Source organism: Ursus arctos, unplaced genomic scaffold (genome assembly GCF_023065955.2).
Source record: "Ursus arctos isolate Adak ecotype North America unplaced genomic scaffold, UrsArc2.0 scaffold_31, whole genome shotgun sequence".
Classification (NCBI taxonomy): domain Eukaryota; kingdom Metazoa; phylum Chordata; class Mammalia; order Carnivora; family Ursidae; genus Ursus; species Ursus arctos.
The window spans coordinates 28634524-28661227 of NW_026622997.1; the positions used below are offsets into that span (position 1 = coordinate 28634524).

The window sequence follows — 26704 nt, forward strand, 5'->3', positions numbered from 1 at the left end:
ACCGCTGTGCCACCCAGGCGCCCCAACAGCAACTTTTAATTAGGAAGACCTAATCTAATAAGAGGGCTATTCTGAATATTGCATGTGGAGGAGAAAGTATCTAAGGTGATAGCACCCAAGAATTCTGTCTTCCCTTATTGATTTTATGAGTAAAATTTCAGTAAACTTTTGGAAAGAAAAATTCTTCCCAAGATCAGGCGAAAGCCTTTGCTCTTCAAACTTCCTACCCAAGAAAGGGGAACAGGAATCAATTGGTATGTTTGAATTTTGAAAACTGCATATCCCACATCCATATTAAACTTGGGTCTCTTCAACAATTAGTAAAAACGGATCCAAATTTAGACGGTCCTTAAACAGCAAGATGCTTTTAAGCTGTGCTAATACAGTGGCCACTAGCAACATGTGGCTATTTAGATGAATCAAAACTAAATAAAATTAAAAATAAATTTCCTTAGGGGTGCTATCCACATTTCAAGTGCTCAGTAGCCATCTGGAGCTAGTGGCCACCATATTGGATTGCACAGATGTAGAATATTGCCATCATTCCAGAAAGTTCTATCGGATAATACTGCTTTAGAGGCCAAACAGGTATACAGATCACTGGAGTTTAATGATTTGAGTAAGACATACATAACTATATGGCATATGTCTCTGAGAATTCAACTGGCTGGCGTGGCTAACAAATTGAAATCATCTTGAAAGGATGCATATTGTAGATATTCTGCTGATGTTCCAGTAAGGCCAGTGACCTTCCCGGATACTCAGACACGGGCATATCAATAGAGGCAACTCGAGGCAGAGCCATGGAGGAAAGTGTGTTTCTCTAGGTGCCTCCAAAACCGCCTCCAAAACCTCCAAGGAATCCCTAGCAGGAGGTCTGCCAGCGAAACAAAATAAACAGCCTATCTGTTTTTAATCTTCTGTTTAATGCTTTGCCTAGAACTGTTGGCCTTTAGGCCACCACTGATAGGTAGATTACATTGGAATGTCCCTCCCCCCATTAAGGCAAAAAATATGTTTTTAAACTAATGATTTTTATGGAAATTATGAGACTGTTTTATTGGTAAAAGCCACTACACAATCCCTCATTTCTGGATCTTACTCAAGAAATTGTTTAGAGACATGGCATGGCAGAAAAAACTAATTGTTCCCCAATGTCCGTAATCCCTGACTCCTTAATAGAATTTTCCATTTTACAAGGGCACACGGGCTTCCAGAATAAGTACTGGTTTCCCATCCTCCTCTCCAGTTATGTACAGTCACACATAAATTCTGTCCAATGAGCTGTATGCAGAACTGTTGTGTGCAACTTCTAGAAAGTGCCCTTATAAAAAGGGGGATGGGTCTTCTTCCCCTTTCCCCCTTTCTGCTGACTGGAATGTAGACATGAAAGCTGGAACTCAAGCAGTCAGATTGGACCTGAGCGGAAAGGGCCATGTTGAGGCTGGCGGAACAAGATAGAAGGAATCTGAACCCTGACACTGTTAAAGGCCATACCTGCCTTGCGGTGGCATGAGAAAGAAAGAAACATCTGTCTTGGTTAAGCCACTACGGCTTTCAGGATTTTCTGTTTCTCCCAGCGCAACCTAACCCTATGCAGTATATATACAGCATCTCTGGTTCTCAGCCAAACTTAACAAGAGTAGACTCGCCAAAATAAATGGCGCTCCCGATGTGCACACCACCCTCAAGCATCAGATACGGTAAAAATGACGGACTGGTTTCCTCCAGTCCTGGTACAGGGCTCTCACTAACAGCTAGCGTGCAAGCTGTTTATCTTCTTGGTAATCACGCTTTTCACGGTGCCTTGTCCAACATCACACACGTCCGTGGTGCTGGTTAGTAAGGAGCAAGTGAGGTTCTGTGAGCCCCAGAAATGGGATGGAGAAGGATCCCAGGCACTGGGCACGGGGTGAGTGTGGGGCCATCTCTAATGATTTCAGAAAGGACCTGGCATAGGGGCACCTGGGTGGCTCAGTCGTTAAGCGTCTGCCTTCGGCTCAGGTCATGATCCCACGGTCCTGGGATAGAGCCCCGCGTCAGGCTCCCTACTCAGCGGGAAGCCTGCTTCTCCCTCTCCTTCTGCCCCTGCTTGTGTTCCCTGTCTCACTGTCTTTCTCTGTCAAAAAAATAAATAAAATAAGAAAGAAAGAAAGAAAGAAAGAAAGAAAGAAAGAAAGAAAGAAGAAAGAAAGAAAGAAAGAAAGAAGAAAGAAAGAAAGAAAGAAAGAAAGAAAGAAAGAAAGAAAGAAGAAAGAAAGAAAGAAAGAAAACTGGCATAGACTTACTTGTAGGAATAAATCAATACCACACCTCAGCGGCAGTTACACTTTTCAGTTTCCCACATTGCATCCACGTGGGCCAGATACAAGCCTTAGTATCGCCAAAATACTGGCAATACCATAAAGTTGCTCTTAAAAACACAACAATGCAGTGTTGGGCATGTTGACAGCTAAATGGTGTCAGGTATTTCTAACACATCATTTCTTAGTTGACGAATGTCACGTTTGACAGTGGCAGAAACAGAACAGCAGCAGCTATAACCAAAAAAAAAAAAAAGTGCTTATAGTTTAGCCAAAGAAAATATGTCAGAATTCACCCCGTGGTCCCATACTTTGCTGACTTAATGGCTAACTCAGTCTAAAATTAACACCATTGTTCAGCTGCCCAAGTCCTACCCAGGGAAGGAAGTTGGATATTGACTTCCCCCATACCGGTCCAACTAGTGTATGGCAGACACTGTGGTTTGGCTGACCCCACACCACACTCACTGCGACCCCTCTTTCTCCTTCCCAGACTTCCTTGCAATTAAGGATGGCTGTGTGACCCAAAAGCAGAAGTTTGCTGAAGAAACAGATGTGGCTGTCACTATGACTTACTTCTTCCATCTTGACTGTTGATGTGATAGTGAGCTGTAGCAGCCACTTTGGGGACACGAGGGGACAAGTACACAGAAGGAAGGGGATTGTGAGATGGTGGAGTACAAAGATACCATCTGGGCTCCTATAGCATTGAGAAGCGGTCAAACCAACACCACCAACTGTCTTCCTCAGATTTCTTGTTATATGAGAAAAATTAATTCAGATTTGTTTTTAGCCACTGGTATTTGGGTGTTCTGTGCCTGCTCTTGCAGGCATTTCTACTGGATGCAGGAGATCCCAGGAGGCCCTCTCAGGCCCTAGGGCATTTGGTTGCCTTTCTTACTCTGTCCCTTTGCCTATTTCCTACGGGTCTCTGAGCAGAGGTTCATAACCCAGGCTGCACTTTGGAATCAACCAGGGAACATTTACAAAAGTACCTTTGTCCAGGCCCCATGCCAGATGAACTGAATCCACATCTCTAAGGGTGTGCACAGGGCATGAGTAATTTTTAAGAGTTCTTTCAGACTAGTGATTTTCAATGTTTCCTCTCCCAACTCAAGACTCTCTTATACTTTTAAAAATTACTGAGAACCCCAAAAGCCTTTCCTTGTATGTCTTATGTTATTGATATTTATAGTATTCAAAATGAAAACTGAAAAAAGTAATACTTATGCTTTTAAAAACAGAAATAATAAGCCCCTTTTATATGTTTATATTTTTCCATAATAAAAAAGTAAGCAAAAATAACAGGGAAATAAGGTTTTGTTTTGTTTGTTTTGTCTTACGTAGGCTCCATGCCCAGTGTGGAGCCCAATGCAGGGCTTGAATTCACAACCCTGAGATCGAGACCTGAGCTGAGATGAAGAGTCAGATGCTTAACCAACTCAGCCTCCCAGGTGCCCCAGAGAGTAAGTTTTTAAAGACTTCAAAGAGTTTTATCTGCTCCATTTGGATCATGATTTGAACAAATACACACAGTCTTGGACATCTGAACACTGAGTCGTTATTTGATGACAAGAATGATTATTAATTTTTAGATGTGACAATAGAATTGTGATCATATTTGTAAGAGTCCTTATCTCAGTGCTACCTACTGAAAAGTTCACAGATGGGATCATAGGATATCTGGGACGGCTTCAAAATAATCCAGATAAGGAGAAAGGAGTCTGTGAGGTAGAAACGAAACAAGATTGGCCATGAGTTGAAAATTTTTATCAACTCATGGCTGATGGATAGCAGAAGATTCATTTTACCATTCTCTCTATGTTCGTATGTTTGAAATTTCCCTTTAAAAAAAAGTTCTAAAAATAGATGCTATAGGCATCACATAGAAACCAGACAAAGCAAATGAGAAAAAAGCCGGTTTTTTTAACATTAGACAAAACATCCTGATCAAGATAAAATTCAGTAAACAGGAAGAGGGATTTTTTTATTAATAAAGCATAAAATCTTCAATGAAGACACAGTCAGGACCCACTTATCCATTTGGTGCAGTAGACACAGGGCGTAGGGTCCACAGTACTTTTGGGGGTTCATGAAAATGTTTACATTTCTTTTAAAATAGAAAATGAGCTTTTAGATTAAAGAAAATATCTTAATTAATATAAGTACATAATATGAATATATTTATCTGTATACCAACACAGTCATAAAATACAGTTCTGAATTATTTTTGAAGAAAGGGTCCAGAAAGGCAAATGTGCGTAGGGCCTACAGGAGTCATATGCAGCCCTGGGTATCATGGTTATGGGTGTTTATGTGCTGAAGAGAAAAGCAGCAAAATGCAAACAGCAGAGATGCTGAACTCTGGGATTAGACAGCTCATGACACTGTAGCTACAACCGCTGAACGTGACTTTGGGTTGGTCCTTGGGGAGAGGGTGAGTCAGGGAGTGCCAACGTGGTCATGAACGGGCTGGTCAAATTTACAGAAGGGGTCTGTATAGAGGGAAAGGTAGCAAGCACTTCTTGGGGTGTCTTCTCAGTTATCCCACCTTATGTGGGAAGAGTGCCCCCAACACCTCTCTTACACCCCCCTAGGGCTTCATACAAATTATCTGTTGTCACACTGGGCCACCAGCTGCAGAAATTTGGTTCTCAGGCGGACAGCTCACCAGGACTGGGGCTCCAGGAACCTGAACCACAAAGCCCAGAGACACAGAGGTTGAAAGTGGACTGATGGAGCGGTGTTTGTGGCCACACTCAGGGACAAAGTCTATGAACCCCTCAGGTCTCAGAACTGCCCTTGCTCTTCCCTATGAAGTCAACCCTTCCTTTAAATCCTGAGTACCCCGATATTTTTATCATAAACTGCTTTTTCGTCTTAAGCTGTTCTGAATCAGATTTTATGTTTGTAACAAAAAGAAAATTTAGGGGCACCTGGCTGGTTCAGTCAGTAGAGTATATGACTCTTGACCTCAGGGTCATGAGTTCAAGCCCCACGTTGGGTGGGGAACGCTTTGGAAATTTTTAAAAAGAACAGAAAAGAAAAGGAAAGAAAAGAAACTTTAGAAGTACAGGGTCTTGATAGCACTAAGATCAGAAGTTTAAAGGGGAGCAGTGTGCCCCGGACCCAGTGCGTCAGCAGTGGTCAAGGCAAGGACACTTAACCAGGGCAGTGTGGCCAGTTCCCCTCCCTTCTCTTTCCAGCAGAAAGGTTGTCACTAACAGGGGGATTATTCGTTGATAGAGCAAGTGCTCTCCCATTTTGCAGATGAGAAAACTGACGCTCATAGCAAAGAAGCAGCCCCGTTAGAAGCAGAACAGCACTGGCAAGTTAAACACAGGAGAAGCCCTGGTTAGGAGCGAGGAGAGATCCGCCAGCTAGCATCAATCAGTATGCCCTTCTGCCCTAAGTCTGCTCAGCCCTACCCCGCCTAGACCAGCTGCCACAGCAGAGTTTTCTGTCTGACTCCCTCTGCCACCCGGGTTCCAATCAAATGCAATGCTATTTCCCATCTTCTCCCAAATTCGAATATCTCTGAAACACATTTCTTAGCTTTAGTTTTGTTTGCTTCTATAGATTTTCAATTCTGAAAAGTGGGAAAATATTAAGGTATGAAAAATACAAGTGGGAAGTTGCAGAGCTACAAGAAACCTCTACCAGCACCGGTGGTATAGGTGTGTCCCTGAGTTAGTGAGAAGAACTGACCCACTGTGCAGCCACCAAGGTGGCCCAGCCCGAGGGGAGACAGGAACATAACATAGGAATCTATCACCGAGACCCACATACTTTGGCCCAAGGCTCTGTGGAGTCCCAGCCCTGTAGACGTGAAGTGGCAAGACCTGGAACATGACCTTTACACGAGCTGCCACAGTATCCGATGTGGTTTTTATCCGTTATGCTTTAGAAATCCACGTACCTATTTCATGGGATTCAAAAGGCCTTCCACCTGGAAGTAAGATGTTACTAATAGAGGGGGGCCTGGGCGGCTCCATCAGTTGTGATCCCAGGGTTCTGGATCGAGCCCTGCATAGGGCTCCTGGCTCAGCAAGGAGTCTGCTTCTCCCTCTCCCTCTGCCTCTTCCCTCCCACTTGTGCTGGCTCTCTCTCTCTCGCTTTCTCTCTCGAACGCTTTCTCTCGTGCTCTCTTGCACTCTCTCTCTCTCAAAAAAATAAAGTCTTTTAAAAAGATGTTACTACTAGAAAGAGAAGCCAGAGCAAAGTAAACAAATGGATTGTCACGCCCCTGTTCCCTGAGGGCAGGCAGTGCGGCAGTGCGGTGGGCTGGCTCTCACTGAGGCTTATTCTACCATCTTGGCCGCTTGAGGGTACCCCTAAAGGAGGTGTCCCCATGGATGTCCCTGGTCTTCATTCAGGGACTAGTGGGACAGGTCTTCCCAACTGAGATGGCAGTCAGCCAGTAATACCAGTTCCCATGAAACCACCCTGAAAGTGAGAAAAATAAAATAATAAAATAAAATAAAGCCAACTGTAAGCACCCAGGGGTGATTTCTGCTCACCTGCGCAGGTTTGAGCTGGCAAAATTACTATGGCCTGTGAACTGCACTGCTGGTCAGGGAAAAAATCAGGATATGGCCCTAACACTCCCTGCTGACCACACCAAACTTGCAGGAATAGGGGCTACGTACCCACAAAACTGGGTCCCCACCCCTACACAGATCCACTCAGAAACTACAAATCCCAGCATGCAACACAGCCAGGGCAGGGGAGGCCTTCTGGGATATGTAGTGCTCCCAGGTACAGCGATCCAAGTGGTCCGAATTTTACAAGTTGTTTTTTGACCATAAGTTACGATGCCTAAAATCTCAGCGCAAGGCCAAGATGCAGCTCCAGGAGTGTGAAGGGCTAGAACACCCATCCCCGCAGCCTTGGTGCTAAATCTCACTACCCCCCTGTGGTTGGTTGGCTGTGGGCCTGTGTCCAGGTCCTTCACAGCCTCATCCAACCTGGGCGGGGCCTTGATAATGCACGACTCTGTCTTATCACTTATCTTTCCAAACATCATCAATGACTCCCTCCTCCTTACTGGCTTCAAGTTAAACTTGTTTGAGAGGCAGTCAAGAGTTTCAGAACACAGCCCTTCCTGCAAGAGTTTGTGTTCTGACCCAATCAAACCCAAAGTAGCTCCCCAAAATCTCTGCCTCTCTCCTCTTTATCTACTCCCCACCCCATCCAGAAGCCTCCACTGCCCACAGCCACATGTTTAGCTACCAGGGCCCCTGCGCTACCCACACCCAGCGCCATCCCAAAACTCCCACCTCTGGAGCCCTGCCCTCCAAATCCTCCCACATTTCCTTTGAGCCAGGCCCTCGCTTGCCCCAGGGGAGGCAGAAGTCCTGCTGCAAGGAGAGGGCTGTGGTGCTGGCATCCTCGGCGCAACTTGGCACAGAATCGCTCGTAAAACTGTTGTCTGGGGTTGGCTGGCATTCTAGCTAAACGGGCTTTTGTGGATTGGCCCGGGACCCAACTGCCGTGTAGAAATGTTATTTGAGTGAATGTATGGCATTGTTTCCATGGAGAAAAGCCGTCTAAGCTCAGAGCATCTGACCAAAAGTGAACTTTGAGGACACTCCCCTTTGTGCTCTGGGGACACCCTCTGAGGGTTTGGCTCCAATTGCAGAGGGAGCCCGGAGAGGCCTCAGCTCTGGCCCAGTTTGGCTGGGAGTGGGTGTGGGCAAGGATCTATTTAGGTCTAATCTTCCCTTGAGCTGAGGCCCAGGAGGAAGGGGAGGGGGTTGCCCGAAACCTTCGGGACTTGGAGATTGAGACCGAGGACGTGAGTGACCCCAAAAACCCATCCACCACCCGACCCCGAAAAGACGAGATCGGGGAGCTTCCCCTCCATACGGCCGCCTCTTGGGTGGGAGAGTGGGAGTTCAGTGGGTGACGAAGGGAGGGGCAGCGTGTTAGGAATGCGTTATCCCGCTTGCCCTTTGGCGGGCCGAGGTCTTGGCGCCGGCACCAGGGGGCAGCAGAGGCAGAGAGATGCGCGGAGGAGGGGTTTTGTTGTTTGGGGTTTTTTTCTTTCCCACCTGCAAACTGTTTTCCTGCCCACCGTCGACGCCAGGCTGGGCTTCTAGACCCCATAAGAGAGCTTCCTTGGACCGACAATGAGCTAGCTCCATCACTCTAGGGTTTCAGAGATTGGAGTTCTGTCCTCGGGGACAATCAAGGCTGCACCGGCGGGGATCCGCCGGGAGGGGCGGGGCGCTGCCTCCCGGGACTCGGGGTCCCTCCCGGGCCCGCCCCTAGGGGTTTGCGGCCGCCGGCACGCACACACGGGCCCACGCGCGCTCGGACACCCGCAGCCACGCGTCCAGCGAGGAAGGGGCGTCCCGACTGGGAGGAGGCCCTGGAATAGTTTTATTCTGCTGCCAGGACGAGGGGGAGCCGGGAAATGCTGTGTGAGGGTGGGAAGCCCCAGGAGAGGCGAGACCAGCTAGGGATGCCTGGCTGAGCGGCTGCCCTGAACAGAAGGGCCCTACCCAGACCCAGGGGGCACAGGGCTACTGAACAAGCCCTCAGAGGGGCCTGGGGGGGGGGGGAGTAAGTGGGGGCGGCACAGCACGCGATGGCGTGAGGGCTGTGCACTTGACACAGAGGGAAGCCTGGAACGGCAGAGCCGGTAATACTCGCAGGCGTGGGTGGCCTTCGACCATACCCGCAGCCAGGGCCTTGGCACACTTGACCGGAAGGGTGAGGTGACCAGAGGCCCAGGGGCAGGAAATGTTGTCTTGGACGCGAGCCTCAGTCTCCTCATTTGCAAAGAGTTTAGACTAGACCATGTAAGGCTCCCTTTCAGCCCTGAGGTCCCTAAAGATGGGGACTGGGGGTGCGGGGAGGTCGTGTTTGACCTGGACACAAGGAAGATAGGCACACCCCCACCCAGAAACAATCCCGCACCTGTGTCAGACAGGACCCTGGGCTCCCCCCTGATGTCCCTGGGAGATCAGTTTGTGAGTCTGGACTTGTCAGCCAGCTTTTATGAACTCTTTCTGGGCCCTGATACCATGAAAGGACAGGTCCCCTGGGGAAAGAGATTAAGCCTTCCCTTTCTGGTAAAGGCTCAGCCAGCAAAGGGGGTACAGGTCGGGTCGGGGCCTTTTGAAATAACACAAGCACCACACACACGTGCCCCGGGAGAAGACGATCACATTATTTAACCATCAGTCAGAAAGGACACCGGTCTAGGGCTAGACGAGGTCCTGGGAGTCCCTTCCATCCAGATGCCACACGCTAACCCTTTCGTTGCGGGATCAGGGAAGGTGAGGGGGTGCTCAGGGGGGGGGACCAGGGTAGCCAGGATGGCAGTGGGATCTTTGGGGTCTCAGAGCCATGGCGATTGACCAGCTAATAAGGACGAATTTCCATATTTCAACAGTGCTGAATACAGGCCCTCCTCTCACCCCTCACACTTTCGTCCCCTGCCCCCCCCCGGGGTGCGGCCTGCTCCCCAAGTCACAGGCAGTTCCTGCAAGCCCCAGACCAAGTGAGAGACAGCCGGTGTGTGGGTCAGGGAGCCAAACACCTGGGAGGTAGAGCAGAGAAAGCCCCACCTTGGGCAGAGAGAGTCAGACCCTGAGGCAAGGGAGACCATATATTCCAACATTCACAGTGGGTGCTACAGGCGGGCTGTGAGGGAGGTGGGGTTTGGCCTGAAAACGTCCCCCCACAGTCACTGAGGAAAGCCCTGAGGCAAGGAGGAGGGTGCCGGGGCTCACCCCTGGAGAGCCCTGTCTCCAAAGTCTGCTGATTTTTGCTGGCATTTCTCTCTTTATCTTTTTTGTTCTTTGTTTTCCACTCTTTAAATAATTAATATAATTACTTTTAAATACAAAATACACAGTGTCCTTTCTCTTCTCTTCCACTTGTTTGGGGGTGATTGAGAGGTGAGTTTTAAATAAGGGTCCCGGCTGTCTAACAGGTCACAGGCTCCAGGTGGGAGGGCCAAAAGCCCCAGATGCCACCCCTCCCCTGGGGCGCCCAGCACACGCTTCACCCCTCCCCTGGGCTGCCCCTGACTGGGAGCGCTCGGTGCCCTGGCCCAAAGTCCCCTAGATGGTGAGGAACCCTCTTGGGAAGTGGCACAGAGCTGATGCCGTGGGATTCCAGGAGGGCCTGGTTTTGGCGGACAGGGTCAGACAGAGAAGGTCCTAGCCCATGAAGCAGACAGGCCCCAGCAGCACCCCTCCCCGCCGAGGGGGGGCCCCCAGGTCTGAGAAGGAGGCGTCCAGCACTGGTAGCTGCTCCAGCACAGGTGTCCGCACCTCCAGCACCGTCCGGCCTTGCTGTGTCTTGAGGGCAAGACGGGAGAGAGGGAGCAGTGAGCGTGGCGGAGGCGCGCACACACCCCACACATCCCCCAGCCTCAGCCCCAGCACGCCTCTCCTCTGAGCGCCCTGAGATGCAATTCCTCCCAACCCTTGCTAGATTTTCTTCCTCACATTTCTTCCAGAGAGTCAGGATTGGGAAAGCTAGGAAGACTGGATATGCGTGTACGTGTGCACGTGTGCGCACACACGCACGTATGCTCACGAGCCAGTCTAGGCAGCTTTGGGTTTGTCTTTGAGATTATCTACCTGTGGGGGTTGTGTGGGTCTGCGTGGCTCCACAGGGATGTGTAAACGCGTGTCTGTGGTGTAACTGCGTGATAATATCTGACATGATTCCCTGGGTGACCCCGTCCAGGCAACGCTGGGGGTGTATGTACAGACTGGGGGGGGTCTGTGCGCTCCTGTGCGTTCATGGGCGGGGGGATGATTTGCACCCCTGTGCGCCTCTGTCGCGCAACCTGTGTGAATGTGTGCACGAGCCTGCAGGACTCACGCTGGGTGATGCTGGCGTGTGCACAGAGGCGCACCCCACCTTCCACCCTTCCCACCCTCCTCGCCCCATCGGGGCTCCCTTAGGTATATCAGACACCAAGAAGCTGGGCTCCTCCTGCTCTTCCCGGTGCCTCCGCCCAGAGGGTCTTCCTGCAGCCGGGCTTGGCGAGGCACCCCCACCCAGCGCGTCCTGCTTCCCACCTGACAGCCATCTCTGAATTCCTTGACGTAGGGGCTGGTCTCCAGGCTCAGCTCATCCTCATTGGCCCCCCGGAGCTTCAGGGGACCATCCTGGGCCACCCCAGAGCAGGGGTAGGAGACGTCCTGGTGGGCTGAGACGCTGAGCAGCCGCAGGAAGGTGAGCTGGACCACACCCACCGGGGAGCCTTCGGAGTCCACGTAAGAGAACTGGCAGGAGAGAGGCCTGCCGTGAGGAGCACGCAGAACCCGGCTTGCAGAGCATCTACAGAAGCAGGGGCACTGCGCCCAGGACCCGGGCAGGGAATGGGCGGGCAGAAAGGGCGGCGGGAGAAATGAGGGGCCGGACGGGGAGCCAGGGACTGCCTGAGGGTAAACAAAGGGCCAGCTTTGTCCGGGATTGTCAAGGGAAGGAGACAGAGGGAGCGGCAGCGGGCTGGTGGTTAGAAGGGAAGAGTCAAGGAAAGAAGGGGCAGCAGGCTCTGTAGGGCCAGGGCGCCTGTCACAGAAACCCAGAAGCCACTAAGGCTGCACCGTGGGGCAGGGGAGGGAAGTCAGGGGGTCAGGGCCAGCTCTCACTTGCGTGACATCATCCCTGGGCGTTACACACGTTTCCCCTCCGGCTGTAAAGTTGCAGAAAACCCGGAAGGCGTCCCGAGCACAGCCCTGGTTGGGATCGACCCAGTATTCTCCTGTTGGGTGAGGGAGAGGGAAGGGTCAGGGCCCCCTCAAGACGCTCCTTGCCCCCCTTCCCACTCCCCACCCTGCTGCTCCAACCCCCCACCCTCCCCACCACCCCTCCCCACCATGCCCTCAGTCTCCAGGTCCCACTGTCCCCCAGAACCCCACGACGCTGCCCACCCTACTTCACACTCCAGCATCACCTTACACCCCTGCCGGCCTGTGGCACCCCTCCCTGCGGCAGTACCCCCAGGCTCCCAACGGAGGAGGCAGGAGCACTGACACCCTCGTGTCGGTACAATATGTGGTCGTGGATCGGCACGCATGCCCGTCTGTGTAAACGCAAGCACGCGCGTACACGTGTGTATGTCACTTCCTGCGGGCCGCGGGCTGATCACGAGCCGGTGCGCGCTGGTAGCACCAGACCAGTTGTTACATGTTGAACTACGTCTGACCTAGTTGGTAAAGAGCTGCCCTTCCAAGCTCCTGGACCCTCACCCCCACCCACACCTTCCCCAAGAAGTCCCTGTGTGCATTCTGCTCTCCATTCAGTTGTTAGCTGTTTCCTGAGGCTGGCACTGACCATCAGGCAGCTCCGGGTGGCAGAGTTTCAGGTCCTGGCAGGTGCGAGCGGGGCTGTCCTGGGTCCCCGTCGGCCGCCTCATCTGCTCAATCTCTTCCCGCAGGGAGTCCAGGGAGCCGAAGATCTCCTCCAGCCCCCCAGCACTGCCCGGAGCGCCCCCAGTCGGTATGGCCTCCTCCTCCTGCATCAGGCGGCTTCCATCCACCGAGCGCCGAGTCTTCTTGGGCATCTGGATGGGCAGGGGCTGGATCACCTCACCCGGAGGGCCCTGGGTGGAGGGACGGATGGAGAGGGTGAGAGACAAGGTTGACGGGGGGGGGGAAGCCCAGAAACACCGAGACAGAGAGGCAGAGGCAGAGAAGCAGGCCCTGACTTGTAACTCACCGGGTGTCCTGGAGGACCCTGGACGCCCTTCTCTCCCTTGGGTCCAGCTGGGCCCTGCCAAAGGAGTAAATGAGGTCATGGAGGAGTCAAGGGGTCACGCATGCAATCAAGGCCACAGAAAGGTCAAGTCAGTCTCTGGGCTGGGAATGAGGAGCTCCACCGGAGGGAGCATGTTTGCCCTGGAGAGAAAGTGTCAAGTCCGGCTGGGGGAAGAGGTCAGAGCTCAGAGCTGGCTGGGGGTCACTCACTGTGGCTCCTTTGGCTCCTTTGGGGCCAGCAGGTCCCTGTGAAATGAGGAACAAGAAAGAGATGGTCACCACAGGGGACGGTTGGGACGTAGAGGAATGGAGAGGCAAAGTCACGAGTTCACAGGACCCTGGCTTTCCCACAGGAGGGGCAGGCTTGAGGGCACATGGGGACATTCAGGAGGCCCTAGAAGGATGGGGGAGGAAACACTGCAGGTGTAAGGACACATGGAGGACACTGGGGCCTATTCTGCTTAGGCTAGTGGTTGCCATGGAAGCCATTGGGGGATTATGGAGCGGGGAGCAGTGGGGTTTAGGGGATTTAGTGAGGAACAGATGGGGTACTCACAGGGAGGCCAGGAGGCCCTCCAGGACCGATAGGGCCAGACGCTCCTGGGATACCCTAGGAAGGAGAGGGGCATGGTTCAACTGGGTCCTCCTCCCACCCTCATCCCCCAGCTGAGCCTCCACCTCCTCCCTACCCACCCCCAACACGAATCCCCAAGCTCATCCTCCCAGAGCTTCCAGGACCATGTCCTCACCGTCTCTCCCTTCTGTCCAGCAGAGCCCTGAGGGCCAGGAAGTCCCCGATCACCCTTCTCTCCCTGTTCCCCAGGGGGCCCAATCAGTCCGATGAGACCTGGGTGACCCTGGAGAAGGGACAGGTGGTCAGGGGGAGGCAGAGTGGAGATACATGGATGCAGAAGAAGGAGCCCACAGGGGTCAGAGCCCAGAAGACAAGGGAGACCTGGGCACAGGGTCTGAGGATAGAGCAGGGCCTGTAAACAGCCCTCACTGAGTAAGGACCCCCAAAGACTCAGTGCTGGAGGCCTGAAGCATAGTGGCGGGCACTCAGGGTCCCCATAGGCTTCTGGGGTGAGGGTGAGGGGAAATACCTGGCCGCATGTCTGTCACTCACCTTCTCGCCCTTGGCTCCAACATCACCTCGGAGGCCAGGAAGCCCCGGGGGTCCCTGTGGGGAGACAGGAAGTCACTCTCTCCACGGAAAGGTAGGACCAAGCTCTCCCCACCGCCATTTCCCACTTCCTCCGGGGTGTCAGCTGGATGCCCACTGCCCAAGGGCACCACCATCCTCACCCCCACCCGCCCCACCCAATCCAGAGTCACTCACCACAGGACCTGGAGGCCCCGCCTGGCCTGTGGCCCCAGGACGGCCTTGCTGACCCTGCAGATTCAGGAGTCAGAGATCAGGAGAACTGTCCCCACACGGGCACCCCTCCAAAGGCCCCTGACCCCTCCTACCCCCAGCCAAGCCTCTCTACTCCATGACTCACCACTGAGCCCGGGAGTCCCCTTAGACCATCAGGACCAGGTTTCCCTGCTGGGCCTGCTGGACCCACAGGGCCTGTCTTCCCTGGGGCACCCACAGCACCAGGATCCCCCTGAAACACATACAAGGACTGAGTCTTAAAAGGCAGAGGAAAGGAGTAGGGGTGGCGGTAAGGGTTCCAAGGTGGACAGGATGAGGCAGAGAGGAGGAGCCAAACCCCAGGAGCCCCTGGAGCAGGAACAGAAATAAGTATAGGGAACCCCCCTAGAGACAAGAGGCTCAACATGGGGTAGACATCTGGACAGAGGAATCTGAGGAACCAGAGGTGCCTGGAGATGGAGGGAATGTTCCAGCATCCAGGATGGCCTCTCCCTCACCTTGGCTCCCTTCTCCCCTTGCCGCCCCTCAGGACCAGGCGTGCCGGCCGGACCCTGCAGATGGAGACAGGAAGGAAAAGTCAATGAGGTAGTGAGTCGCCCGAGCTCAGCGGCTTTCCCCCTGCTGTCCTCCTGGCTCCAGCGACCATGTACATGTGCGTGTGCGCGCGCACACACACACACACACACACACACGCACACAAACTTGTGCATGCGCCACCAGAGTCCCAGAAGCTCATTCACAGAGGAGCTGGCACAGCTGTACGAGCTGTTAAAATACTGAGGAGTTCTGCGTATTCGGCGAAGAGCCACCTGCCCACACGCCATCTAGTGCCTCACCTTCTACCCCTGCAACTACAGGGTTGATCCTTGGCCTAGCAGGGGCCCTCCGGGAAAGCTAGCCCCTTCCTCCAGTGTACATTCTGATCAGTTGATGAGTACCAACCCCCCCCCCCCGCAAGAACATACATAGCAAAACTCAGGAACAGACACACTCATTTATACACGGCACACTTACAAAGTTTCACACACATGCATCCCAACCCCAGGCACCTTCCTGCCCATCCCATCTGCCACTGCCGCATCCTCTATCCACCCACCCAAGGACTGCCCCTCAAGGTCCCAGATGTCCACCTCACTTACCCGCTTTCCAAGTGGTCCAGGGGGTCCATTCTCCCCAGTGGGACCAGGGGATCCCTATGGAAGGAGGAATAAGGGTGGGTGAGTGTTTAGCTTCCAGCCAAAGGACCCTTCAGCAGTGGGGCATAAAAAGGGGGTAATGGGCCCGAAGGGTTGGGCTCAGTGGTGGAGGGGAGGGTTCACTGGTCACTCACAGGCTGTCCTGGCTCGCCGTCCTCTCCTTGGTCACCCTTCGCACCATCTTGGCCCTGCAGGGATGAAGCAAGGTCAGGGGTTGTCCCAACCTAGCCGGCATCACCCCCAAAACTGCCAATCCTCCCATCCCTCTGCCTGCCCTGCCATACCCCCAGCTTCCCACACTCAAGCCCATCAGCCGCACAAAGGCCCTATACAGGAGCCCACCCTCTATGCCCCTTCCCCTCCCTAGGGAAGACTCACCCGAGGGCCACCTTCTCCAGGAGGGCCAGGATCACCAGGAAAACCAACAGGACCCTAATGTAGAGAACAGGGTCAAGGTCACAACCCCCTAAGCCTACCCAGAGCCAACACAGACCCCCAGGGCACATGTCACACTCTCCCTCTCTGCAGGCAGTGCCCACCTGCACACGCTGGGAAGGTAGTCTCCTGCACTCTCTTTTCCCCACCTCATGCACTTTATGCTTTCTGATGCTTTCACGGAATTAATTAGAAGGCGTCTCTCACTTTCTCTCTGGGAATTTCAGACCCCATACATCCCTCCCAGGAGACTTCATTCCTAGAGCCTTCCACCCAAGCATCAACCCATTCTTGGGTTCCCCCTATTCCAAGATCCTCCCACTCATACACACCCACATTCCCAGGTCTCTCATTCACAAGGCCCTCCTCCCAGCCCCTCCCCCAAAACTCACAGGGTTCCCTTTGGGACCATCATCACCGGTGGGGCCTTTAGGCCCTGGTGGTCCTGCCTCTCCTGGTTGCCCCGACTCTCCTTTCTCCCCACGCTCCCCACGTGGGCCCTGAAGGATGAGTAGAGGGTACAGATGGTCCCAAAGGAGTCTTGAAGATCAAGGATGCAGCCCCTGCTTCCAAGACACCTTCAGGCTCCCCTCCACCCCCTCAGTGACAGCAGGATGCACGCAGAAAGTCAAGCCTGTAAGAAGTCCTCTGGTCCCTCTTCCATTCAAAGAAAGAGCGTGGGGCTCACTCAGACCCAGGGGTCCAGCCTCACAGAGTATTAGGAGCACAGGCTCTGGGCTGTGGAGGAGCTCCAACTCCGGGAGGTCACAGCAACAAGGGGCTGGGGTTGAGGAGGGTGATGGGGATTAGGGAGCAAGGCCTCAGAGATTTCACTCACCTTGACACCTGGCTCTCCCTGGACCCCTGGAGATCCTGACTCTCCTGGCTCACCCTGCAAGAAGATTGGGGTCAAAAACCTCCTTTCCCCCCAAAATCCTAATATTTCCCACATCTCATTCTCTTTTGCATCTCCCCCAACCAAAACTGGCAGAAGCCCAACCCTCATACCCCCCACCCGCAAGACAAGTCCATTCATTCACCCCCTTCCCAGTTACCTTCTCTCCAGGGGGACCCAGGTTCCCAACACCTCCCGGGGGACCTTGCGGACCCTGGAAGAGGAACAGAAGTAGGAGTCATTACTTAAGGGAGCAGGTGCCATTCCAGGGACAGAGCCTGAACAAGCACCCTGAGGTCACAGCAGTGAGACAGTGGGAGGCCTTCCGGGGGCAGTGAATTCTCATGGCACCTAAGATGAGACTAGAGTTTATAGTCTGGGGAAAGGGAGACAGGACTGGCCACAGTGATCTGAAGGGAAAAAGGCTGAGAGGACTCACATCAGCTCCATTGGGTCCAGCTGGGCCTCGAGGTCCTGGGGGGCCGGGTGGTCCCTGGGGAAAACAGATAGAACAGAGATGGGGAAGGGAAAAGAAAGAAAGAGCATTAGGCACACAGGAATGGCAGAGTATTGGGTGAGGCAGACATCCTTGACGGGGGGTGCTAGGGGAGGGGGGCAGCCCTACCAGGAAGCAGCATGCAGACAGCAGGCGATGCTGGGGTGCTAGATAGGGGGAGACTAATAGGTGGGGTTGGGGCCAGAGGATCACACACTGTCAGTGGGGTCACACTCACCATAGGGCCCACATCTCCTGTTTCTCCCTTCTCACCCAAGGGGCCTGGCAGACCCTGTGCAGGGAGACACAGCACAGACCCAGATGACCAACCCACCAGAGCACAGCTCCAGGTAGATGGAGCCTCCAGTGCCCTTCCCTCCGATCCCACATTCCCCCCAGTCCTCAGCGGCAGGGGCTGGTCATCAGATCCACCCTGACCCCACCTCTCAGCCCCTGCCTCTACTCCCCCAGCTCACCTGTAGGCCAATGGGTCCTGGGGGCCCATTGAATCCTCTCGTTCCTTCATCACCTTTGGCTCCAAAGTGTCCCTGGGGTCCCCGAGCTCCAGGTTCCCCATCTGCTCCCTGAGGTGGAGGGAGGGCAGGGACAAGGACACAGAGATGGTCATAGGTCAGGAGGTCCTATTCATAAACCCCACACCAACCTGGGCACCAGGCCCAGAGGCTCCACTCCCACGCTCAACCCCAAGGGCGAAGGGGACTGAGGGCAGACTAGAAGTCGCCAGCGCCCTTGGGAGGCGGGGGCAGATGGGGCATCAGTCACTCACCGCTGCTCCGGGCTGCCCCACAGGACCAAGGGGTCCAGGAGGTCCAGGAGGACCCTGGGGGGGAAAGGAGAGTCAGAGACACCAAGACAGGGAGAGAGACCAGGTGGAAACAAGGTTAAAGGCCAGAGGTCAGAAGTCAAAAGTCACCGTCACTTACATGTTCACCCTTATTCCCTTTAGTGCCCTTCTGTCCAGGGTCTCCCACCTCACCCTGCGGGGACAAGGCAGATGAGATATTAGAGAAAGGACCTGGGTGGGGCAGGGAGGATAAGACAGGGATGGGGGCTGGAGGCATGCCCAGATCAGTGATCTCATCTGGAAAGATTGGGCCCAGGGTCTATAGGTTCCCACACCTTGTCTCCATCCTCTCCTGCCACGCCTGGGGGTCCAGCAGGACCAGGAAGCCCCACAGGACCCTGCACCCCATCTCGGCCAGTTGGACCAATGGGGCCCTTCTCACCCTGTAGGAAAAGAAGAATGGAGTCATGACTCAGAGATGGCCCTCACCCTCAAACACCCTCACAGAAAACCCTCCATAGCCCAGCAGCTCACAGCTCACAGACCCTTCCCCAGTGTCTCTCCCTGGGGACCCCAACTCACCGGGACACCTTTCTCTCCTGCGGCTCCAGGGGGACCCTGTGGGCCTGGGCGCCCTGGGGGGCCAATGGGTCCCCCCGATCCTGCTGCACCTCGCTCTCCAGGGGAGCCCTGAGACAGGAAATGGAGTCAGACCCCCAAGGAGGACACCACAGCCCACCCACACCAGAGGAGCTCTGACTGTGGTTCCCAGGAGAATAACCCAACATTGGATACCCTAGGGCTGATCCTAGACCCCCTCTGCCCAGTCCCACAACCTTGCCTAGACCCAGATGCCACTCTTCATCCCTCCTCACCCACTCTTTTCTGGTTCCTCCCTCCTGCCCCCAGGACCCCCAGACTCACTGCAGGGCCAGGGGGACCGGCCGGACCTTCGTTTCCCTTCAAACCGGATCCACCCTGTGAACCAGAGATTTGGAGCAACAGATGTGAGATGGGAAGGTGGGACATTACAAGAATGAGGATCCAAGAGACATGTAGGGAAGGATGAGAGGAGGGGAGGGGAGACAGGGTCTGAGAAATGGGAGTGGGGGTGAAGCTGAGCAACGCCAGGATGCCTGGTGACTTGTTTCAGGGAGTCCAGTTGGGAGACTGGGATCACACTCACGGCAGTGCCAGGGAGGCCTCTCTCTCCTGGGAAGCCCCTCAGACCAGCAGGTCCATCCTTCCCTGGAGCCCCTGGGGGACCAGGGTCACCCTAAGGTGAAATGAAACGTGATGAGCCATAGCCATGCTCCCAAATTGGACAGAGAAGTCTCTGGCCTTTCTCAATTCCCCAACTATCTGTTCCCTTCAGCACCCCAACCCTGGTCTCCCAAGTTCCCCTCTGCCTGGCCCTTTACTGACCTTCGTTCCTTCCTTCCCAGCTGTTCCAGTCAGTCCCTGCTCTCCCGGGGGGCCTGGGGGGCCAGGGTGACCTCTCTCCCCCATGGGCCCGGTTTCTCCTGCTGCTCCCTGAGAAAGAGACAGAAAGACTCCAAGCTCAGATCCTCTGCCCCCCTCCCTGCCCAAAGAGGCCACCCTGGCCACCCTAAAATGACCCCTCTGGACCCCCTTCATCCCTGCCCCAAAGCTAGTGGGGAATTCCTGGGGCTCTCCTAGGCCACTGCGCCAGCATGTAATTCCCGTGTTTGGAGTAACCGCACCACCCTGCATCCCCACTGGGGAGCTGCCCCTTTGGGACACGAGATGAGAACTGGCCCAGGAACCAGACTGAAGTTGGGATCCCTGCTCCAAATCCCAGCCCCAGCGTCCAGGTCAGGCAAAGCAGGGGCTGGGGCATGTGATTGGGAAAAGGGAGAAGAGAGGCAGACAAACTAACTCCAGAGTCTGGGGTCCACTCTCCCCAGGGGGCAGACATACCTGAGGTCCCACCACCCCTGGAGGGCCAGGGGGGCCAGTCTTCCCTTGGAAACCCTGAGAGGAAGAGGAGAGAGCAGTCAGAGCATGTCAGGCATGGACACTGTGGGACGGACCCCAGGTTCCTGGAGGAAGGGCAGAGTGACCACGGAGTCCTTGGCCACGGGTCTGAGGGGCACCAGGATGATCACTCTGCCAGAGAACCACCCTGGTGGGCCTTCTAGACAGCCCTGGAATTTGAAGATCTGAGGGGGACAGGGGCATTACTTACCACTTCTCCTCTCTGGCCTGGGTGTCCTGGTAGCCCATCCTTCCCAGGGGGACCCTAGAAGGGGTTCAGGTGTCAGGTGAACTCTGGGCTGGGAAGGAGGATGGAGAAGAAGGATTCACAGAATCCAAGCAGGTCAGAGGTCAGCTTACCGGAGGTCCTTTGGGGCCAGGAAATCCATTGGGGCCTTGAGGTCCAGGGAGACCCTAGAGACAGAGCTGGGGTTGAATGAGGAGAATGGGCAGGGGGTGCAGCTCCCCCCGCCCCACCACCCAGAGTGAGAGGGTGAGAGCTCCATTCAGGTTCCCTGGGGAGTATTGGGGAACAGGAGACTCAAGCTGTACTCACCCTTTCTCCGGGGGGCCCATGGGGACCATCACCACCTGATGTTCCCTATGGGGGGAAAGAGAGTCAGAGGGCAAAAGGTGCTGCCTTCTAGCTCTGCTGGGGGTCAGAGGAGTCAACAGGGAACTGGGCTAAGGGGCAGATGGTAGATGGAGCCCTGCCAAGATCACTAACCTTAGCACCAGACTTCCCAGTGGCACCTCGGGGTCCCCGCTGACCCCGTGGACCCTAGAGAGAGGGGAGGGGAGTTGTCAGAAAAAACCAAATGCACCTCTTTGGATCTTGAGCCACAGGTCTGTCCCCTGCACTCACCGTGGGGCCCCGCTCTCCCCTAGGCCCTGATTTCCCCGACAGGCCCTGGTAGGAAGGAAGGAGAAACAATACATCACCCAGGGCATGATTCCACCCACATGGAAGCCTTGCCCCCCACACCCTCTCCCTTCCCGCAGCTTACCCGGGCTCCCTTCTCTCCACTGGCACCAGGAAAACCGGGAAATCCCAGGGACCCCTGGTGAGGATGGAGAAGGAGAAAATTGAGACATCATGAAAAGGGAGGGCCCAGAAGAGCCAATGGGGGTCAGGAGAGGTGATGGAGGCAGCAGAATGGGAAGTATGGGCTCTCCCAATAACTAGGTGGCCTTGGACAACCCCCCCCACTGCTCCCTGGCCCTCTGTTCCCCAATCTGTAGAATGGGGCTAGGCTAAATTCGTTCTAGGGTCACCCATTGCTCCGTCAGTCTGTGCTTCCTGGGATCAGGGGTCAGAGAAGGGAAGAGGAGGAGGGGGCACAAGTGGGGCATCATATCACCTTGGGACCCTGGCGTCCAGGGTAGCCAGGCAGACCAGGAACACCCAGCTTGCCCTGTGGAGAAACAGGGAGCAGTTAGGAGCAAGAGGAGTCACAGACACACCATCCCTGGAGACCCCAAGCCCCAGAGATGGGAGCCAGCCCCCACCCAGCAAACCTCCCCAGCAAACCTCCAGCCCCTCGACCCTCATCTCCTACTCCACAGGCTGCCCGGCTTTTGTCATCTCTCCTTCCTGACAATGGATTTTCCCCAACTCTGGTGCTGGGATCTCGCCTCCTCTACATCTAAATCTGCAGCTCCATCAAGTTCCTCAGGACCATGATCTAGCCCCTGTCTACCCGTCAACCTCAGCTCCCCTTCCCCAGCATACCTTTCTGTGCCACCAAGACCAATCCCCTTGCAGGTTTGCACACACCACACTCAGGACCACCTCCACCTCCCACCCATGTCTGCGCCACCCCAAACCCCCCTGGCATGCACCCCCTTCCTCCTGATGCTTCAGGGCCCGCCTTGCCCAGATAGCTGTGAAGCAGAGGTTAGGAGCAGGGATTCTGCAGCCTGCCTGGGCTCAAACACAGGCTATGCCCCTTACTGGCTGTGTTACAAACAAGCATCTTCACCTTCTGGTGCCTCAGTGAAGTTCTCTGCAACACGGGGCTTATGACAAGCAGGCGCCATATTGGCCCTCGGTGAGGGCTTACTGAGAGTTAGCTCTGCAGGTCGGCGCTCACCTCCTCTTTGACTCTCCCTTCTTGGAACTCCTGCTGCTCTGAGTCTGGACACATTTTCACTCTACCTTGTACCTACATTCCTTATGCCAGCCTCATGCCTTGTCCCCACTTCTATGCCATGTAAATTCTCATGACAGGGACTTTTCCTTGATTTGTTATATATCCCCACCCCCACCCCCAACTGTCAGTGGCCAGAGGGTCACTTCTACAGAGAGGAGCATAATTAACATATAGCAGTCTTCAAATCATTGACTCCAGCTGTCGACACCCCCAAGCCCATCCTGATCCCAGTGCCCAGGCCCTCATCCCTTCCATGTGCCCTGTCACCTTTTCACCCATGAGCCCAGGGGGGCCAGGGTCTCCAGTGGGTCCAGTGCGTCCCTTCGGCCCCTCGGGACCATCTTCTCCCCTGGAGCCAGGAACTCCAACCTCTCCCTGGGTAAGATGGTTGAAGAGGTGAGCGTCAAGGACTGGGGGTATCGGCTGGGCCCCAAGAGGAGAGGTGGGCCCCGGTGAGGCTGAGTAGGGTCCCAGAAGCTACTGCAGGACAGGGAGCCCCACAGGGACAGGGAGAGCATTGTGGCTATCAGGCTGGTGGGACGCAGACTGTACAGGTTGTCATCCTGCTAGGGTCAGGCTCCCAGGGAGAAGAGCACTGGACATGGCGAGTCTGGGGTTTCAGGAAATAGGCTGGTGACTGGGGGCCCCAAAATGGAAGAACATCAGGACTTAGGGTTGGGGGGACAGTGTGTGGGTTTCAACTCACCCTGTCACCTTTCACGCCCATGTCCCCTTTGAACCCGGGAAAACCATCCTCGCCCTGAAAAAGATGGGGGTGAGAGGTCACCAGAGATGATGGGGGGTCAGGAGGTAAAATGGAGCATTTCAGAAAACATGGGTGGAAGGGTGGATTTCAGCGCTGGAGAGCAGCGCAGGGCAGGCTGGAGGGAAGGAAATGGGGTGAGAGCTGGGCAGAAGGGGTGGTGTGGGGCAGGATGGAGGTGCTGGGAAGCTAGAGACACATCTCTCACCTTTTCACCCTTATGACCCTTCAGACCACGAATTCCATCCACACCCTAGAATTAGAAGGGAGACAGAGACAGAGAGAGATCGGGGATGGAGGTTGGATTGGAAGGATCAAACTCCTGAGACCCCAGCTGGCTCCCCCAATCACAGTCCTTTATCTCCCAGCCTGGCTGTCCATTACCTTGACACCTCGAGGTCCTGGGTATCCTAGAGGACCCTGAGGTCCAGATGGACCCTGGGAGAAGAAAGAAAAGTATCTAAAAAGGGGTCTCAGGGTGTGACTGTGGAGGCCTCAGGGGGTGGAAGAAACAATAGAGACTACATTGGAGTCTGGATAGGGATACAGGGCATGGGACTGAGAATACTTCAGAGCCACGTGAACGATAAGACAAGGAAATTCCAAGGACTTTGAGGCCCCAGAGTCAGGGTGGAAACTGCCTCAGGGGTGAAAGCAGGTATATAAGAGCTCACCTGGTTTCCTTTGGTTCCAGGGGGACCTTCCTTTCCAGGGTGACCCTGAGGATAGGGGAAGGAAGATGTGACCACTGGCCACTGTTACCTTCCCTGCACCCCTCCCTTCACTTCTTAACCCCACTTCCCCTTGTGGCCCTAATGAAGCCAACTGACCAGAGGCAAGCACCACCAGTGACCTCCCAGTGTGAGGGACACCCTGTGTGGATAGTCACTAAAGGGCACTTGGAGGCCATTCACTGGGGTGGAGGGTCAAGTAGAATTTGGATTAAGAGGTGGGGACCCACTCACCGGAGGTCCATCTGAGCCAGGCATGCCAGGGAGCCCCGGTTTCCCTTGAGGGCCCTGCAGGAAGATGAGTAGGCGCAGGGTCACAAGAGGGATCAGATCAGACCATGGCTGAAGTCCTAGCCGCACATTCAAGCCTCTCCTTACAACCCCCCCCCCAGCATATCCCCTGTCCCCCAATTACTTAGTCATTTACCTTCTCTCCATGAGGCCCAATGGCACCCTGGGGCCCAGGGAGACCCTACACAGAGAGAAAGAAAAGTCACAGGGGCCCCACAAGAGTGGGCTGCTCTCTCCTATAGCCAGCATCCCATTCAGAACATGAGTGGTGGAGCTTGAGACCATTAATTTCCATCCAGGGTCTGACCCACTGTGGGAGCCCAGGGGAAGTTGTTAACGATGGGGAGGGGTTAGACAGGACAACTCACCTGGGTTCCAGGAGTGCCCTGTTGTCCAGGAGGTCCTGGCTCTCCCTGGGGTCCCTAGAAACAAGCAACCAGGCAGAAGTAAAAAAAAGATGGCAACAGAACAAACTTAGGGCGGAGAGCTGAGTCCTAGCTGAGATAGTAGGAGCACAAGAATCGGAAGCAGGCAGTCGGTCAAAATGGTCACCAAGGAAACACTGGCTAAGGTTCGGGTGGTGTCCCCATGCCTGTTACTCACCAAGCTCCCTTTGGGACCATGGGGACCATCCATGCCTCGGACTCCCTGAAACATGAGAGGGGCGTAAGCATGGCTGGAAGGTGAGTCCTGGGTCCTGGAAGGACCTGTTGTTTCTGGGAGGTCCGGCCATTCCAGAGGGTGGGACGGGGCAGCCTCACATTGGTCAGACCTCCAATCCATCCTAAACCTAAGCAAACATAGCCAGCCCAGATCCACAGGGCGTGGGTCTATGGGTCTGTGGGTTTATGGGTTTTTGTTTTGTTTTCCTTGAGGATTTTTTTAAAGCTATGCTCAGAGCCTTTGGTGCATTGTACCATAGGACCCCGTAAGGGCACCTGGGATTAAAGCCTGGAGCAGAGCTAAGTAGGGCCAGGGAGGAGGAAATGGAGGTGGGGGAGGAGAGGCAGCTAGGAAGGGTGGAGAGTTGGAAAGGTCAGGGGGTGAGGTCAGGGTCAGAAGTCAGGGATAGTCACATACCGGGGGTCCAGGAATACCAGGTGGGCCTTTGGGGCCAAGGAGACCTCGAGGTCCCTGCAATCAGGTGAGGGGTAGATATGACATAATAGGCAAGAGATAATGTGTCCCTTTTGTGTCCATATCCCTCCCCTGGCATCCCCATAGCCCCACCCTCAACCCTCTGGACACTCACCGACTCTCCAGGCAGTCCCCGAGGCCCAATCTCCCCGTCATCTCCCTGAAGGAGGAGGACACAGTAAATCAGCCTCGTCCTCCATGCCTCTCCCATATGGGGCCCCTGCCCTGGCCACAATACTTACCCGCTCTCCATCCTCACCAGGGGGACCAGGAAGGCCCTGGGAACCAGTATCACCCTGGAAAAAGAGGGAACAGGTAAGACTTAGGGCCTCAGAGCCCCCAGCACAGGCAGACACTGACCCTATTCAATTAACAAATCGGTTTCATCCATTGAGCTCCTGCTGGGACCCTCAGCCTCCTTCCCTTGCCTTGAGCTCCCTACCTCTCCACCCCTCCACAGAAGGTCTACACCTCATCGCAATGCATTACCCCCAATATACTCACCCGGTGCCCCTTCTCCCCAGGTAGCCCTGGGAGTCCATCAAAACCTCGGTCACCCTAGGAGAAGAGGGTCAGCCCAAGTGAGGTCCCAGCCCTTTTCCCCACCCCATACCTCCCTACTGTGTCCTAAGTGGGGAGGTGCCACTTCATGGGGAAACCTTGGGAACTTGGCCATCCCCAGAAAACAAATGAGCTTAGAGATGGGGCTGGAAGTCACAGGCAACAGAGAAGGACCCATGCCTGTTACCTTCACTCCAGGTTCTCCAGGCATCCCTCGCGCTCCATCAGCACCCGCTCGGCCCTGGCGGTGCAAAGGAAGTGTGAGAGCAAACAGAGGCATAGTCCCCCGCACTCTAAGTCCTGTCTCCCACCCACACCCACCACACCCCCACTCACCCTTCTCCCAGCCTTGCCAGGAGGGCCTGTGAGGCCTTGAGGTCCTCTGGGGCCCTGGTGAGAGAGAGTCAGGGGCAGGGTTAAAGGGCATAGACAGAAAGGGAGGCACTAGATGGGAGATCAGATGGGTGGGGCTTGTTACCTGAGGTCCTAGGTCTCCTGATTCTCCTTTCAGGCCAGGGCTCCCAGGTTGTCCCTGTGACGGAGAAGAGAGAGTGGCTATGTTGAAGGACACACCCAACAATGACTTCAAAGCCCTCTCCAAACATAGCAAAATAACTTTCAACTTGGTCCCTTTCCAGAACTATCCGTACCCACACACATGAATAAAGAACTCCCTACCCCAATATCCAACTCACTCACCAAGGGTCCAGGGCGGCCTGTGTATCCCATGGGGCCAGGGGGTCCCCGGAGCGCCAGCTAGGGGAGCAGGGGACACAGCAGAGCTGAAGAAGAGGCAGCAGGAGAACTCCCAACCCCAGCACACACTCTAAAT

General features: G+C 54.7%; 1 protein-coding gene across 1 annotated transcript in view; it reads right to left on the bottom strand.

Annotated features, from left to right (window-relative positions):
• Nucleotides 1-9290: 9290 nt before the first annotated feature.
• The window catches only part of COL11A2 (collagen type XI alpha 2 chain), a 30231-nt gene continuing 12817 nt past the window's right edge, over nt 9291-26704 (bottom strand). Inside the window, exons 15-67 of the mRNA XM_026482639.4 lie at nt 26572-26628; nt 26351-26404; nt 26209-26262; nt 26060-26113; nt 25816-25869; nt 25554-25607; nt 25427-25471; nt 25255-25308; nt 24778-24822; nt 24543-24596; nt 24311-24355; nt 24118-24171; nt 23827-23871; nt 23537-23590; nt 23361-23405; nt 23096-23149; nt 22657-22764; nt 21598-21651; nt 21244-21297; nt 21102-21146; nt 20964-21017; nt 20793-20837; nt 20597-20650; nt 20448-20501; nt 20180-20233; nt 19664-19771; nt 19425-19514; nt 19163-19216; nt 18821-18928; nt 18574-18681; nt 18378-18431; nt 18221-18274; nt 17910-18017; nt 17672-17725; nt 17377-17430; nt 17098-17151; nt 16881-16934; nt 16435-16542; nt 15986-16039; nt 15742-15795; nt 15551-15604; nt 14909-14962; nt 14536-14643; nt 14373-14426; nt 14160-14213; nt 13783-13890; nt 13590-13643; nt 13244-13279; nt 12996-13049; nt 12612-12879; nt 11927-12039; nt 11351-11557; nt 9291-10618 (exon numbers count right to left, since the gene is read on the bottom strand). Coding sequence (XP_026338424.3) covers nt 10478-10618; nt 11351-11557; nt 11927-12039; nt 12612-12879; nt 12996-13049; nt 13244-13279; nt 13590-13643; nt 13783-13890; nt 14160-14213; nt 14373-14426; nt 14536-14643; nt 14909-14962; nt 15551-15604; nt 15742-15795; nt 15986-16039; nt 16435-16542; nt 16881-16934; nt 17098-17151; nt 17377-17430; nt 17672-17725; nt 17910-18017; nt 18221-18274; nt 18378-18431; nt 18574-18681; nt 18821-18928; nt 19163-19216; nt 19425-19514; nt 19664-19771; nt 20180-20233; nt 20448-20501; nt 20597-20650; nt 20793-20837; nt 20964-21017; nt 21102-21146; nt 21244-21297; nt 21598-21651; nt 22657-22764; nt 23096-23149; nt 23361-23405; nt 23537-23590; nt 23827-23871; nt 24118-24171; nt 24311-24355; nt 24543-24596; nt 24778-24822; nt 25255-25308; nt 25427-25471; nt 25554-25607; nt 25816-25869; nt 26060-26113; nt 26209-26262; nt 26351-26404; nt 26572-26628 — 3765 coding nt within the window. The 3' untranslated portion in view covers nt 9291-10477. The remainder of the gene's footprint in view (nt 10619-11350; nt 11558-11926; nt 12040-12611; nt 12880-12995; nt 13050-13243; nt 13280-13589; nt 13644-13782; nt 13891-14159; nt 14214-14372; nt 14427-14535; nt 14644-14908; nt 14963-15550; nt 15605-15741; nt 15796-15985; nt 16040-16434; nt 16543-16880; nt 16935-17097; nt 17152-17376; nt 17431-17671; nt 17726-17909; nt 18018-18220; nt 18275-18377; nt 18432-18573; nt 18682-18820; nt 18929-19162; nt 19217-19424; nt 19515-19663; nt 19772-20179; nt 20234-20447; nt 20502-20596; nt 20651-20792; nt 20838-20963; nt 21018-21101; nt 21147-21243; nt 21298-21597; nt 21652-22656; nt 22765-23095; nt 23150-23360; nt 23406-23536; nt 23591-23826; nt 23872-24117; nt 24172-24310; nt 24356-24542; nt 24597-24777; nt 24823-25254; nt 25309-25426; nt 25472-25553; nt 25608-25815; nt 25870-26059; nt 26114-26208; nt 26263-26350; nt 26405-26571; nt 26629-26704) is intronic.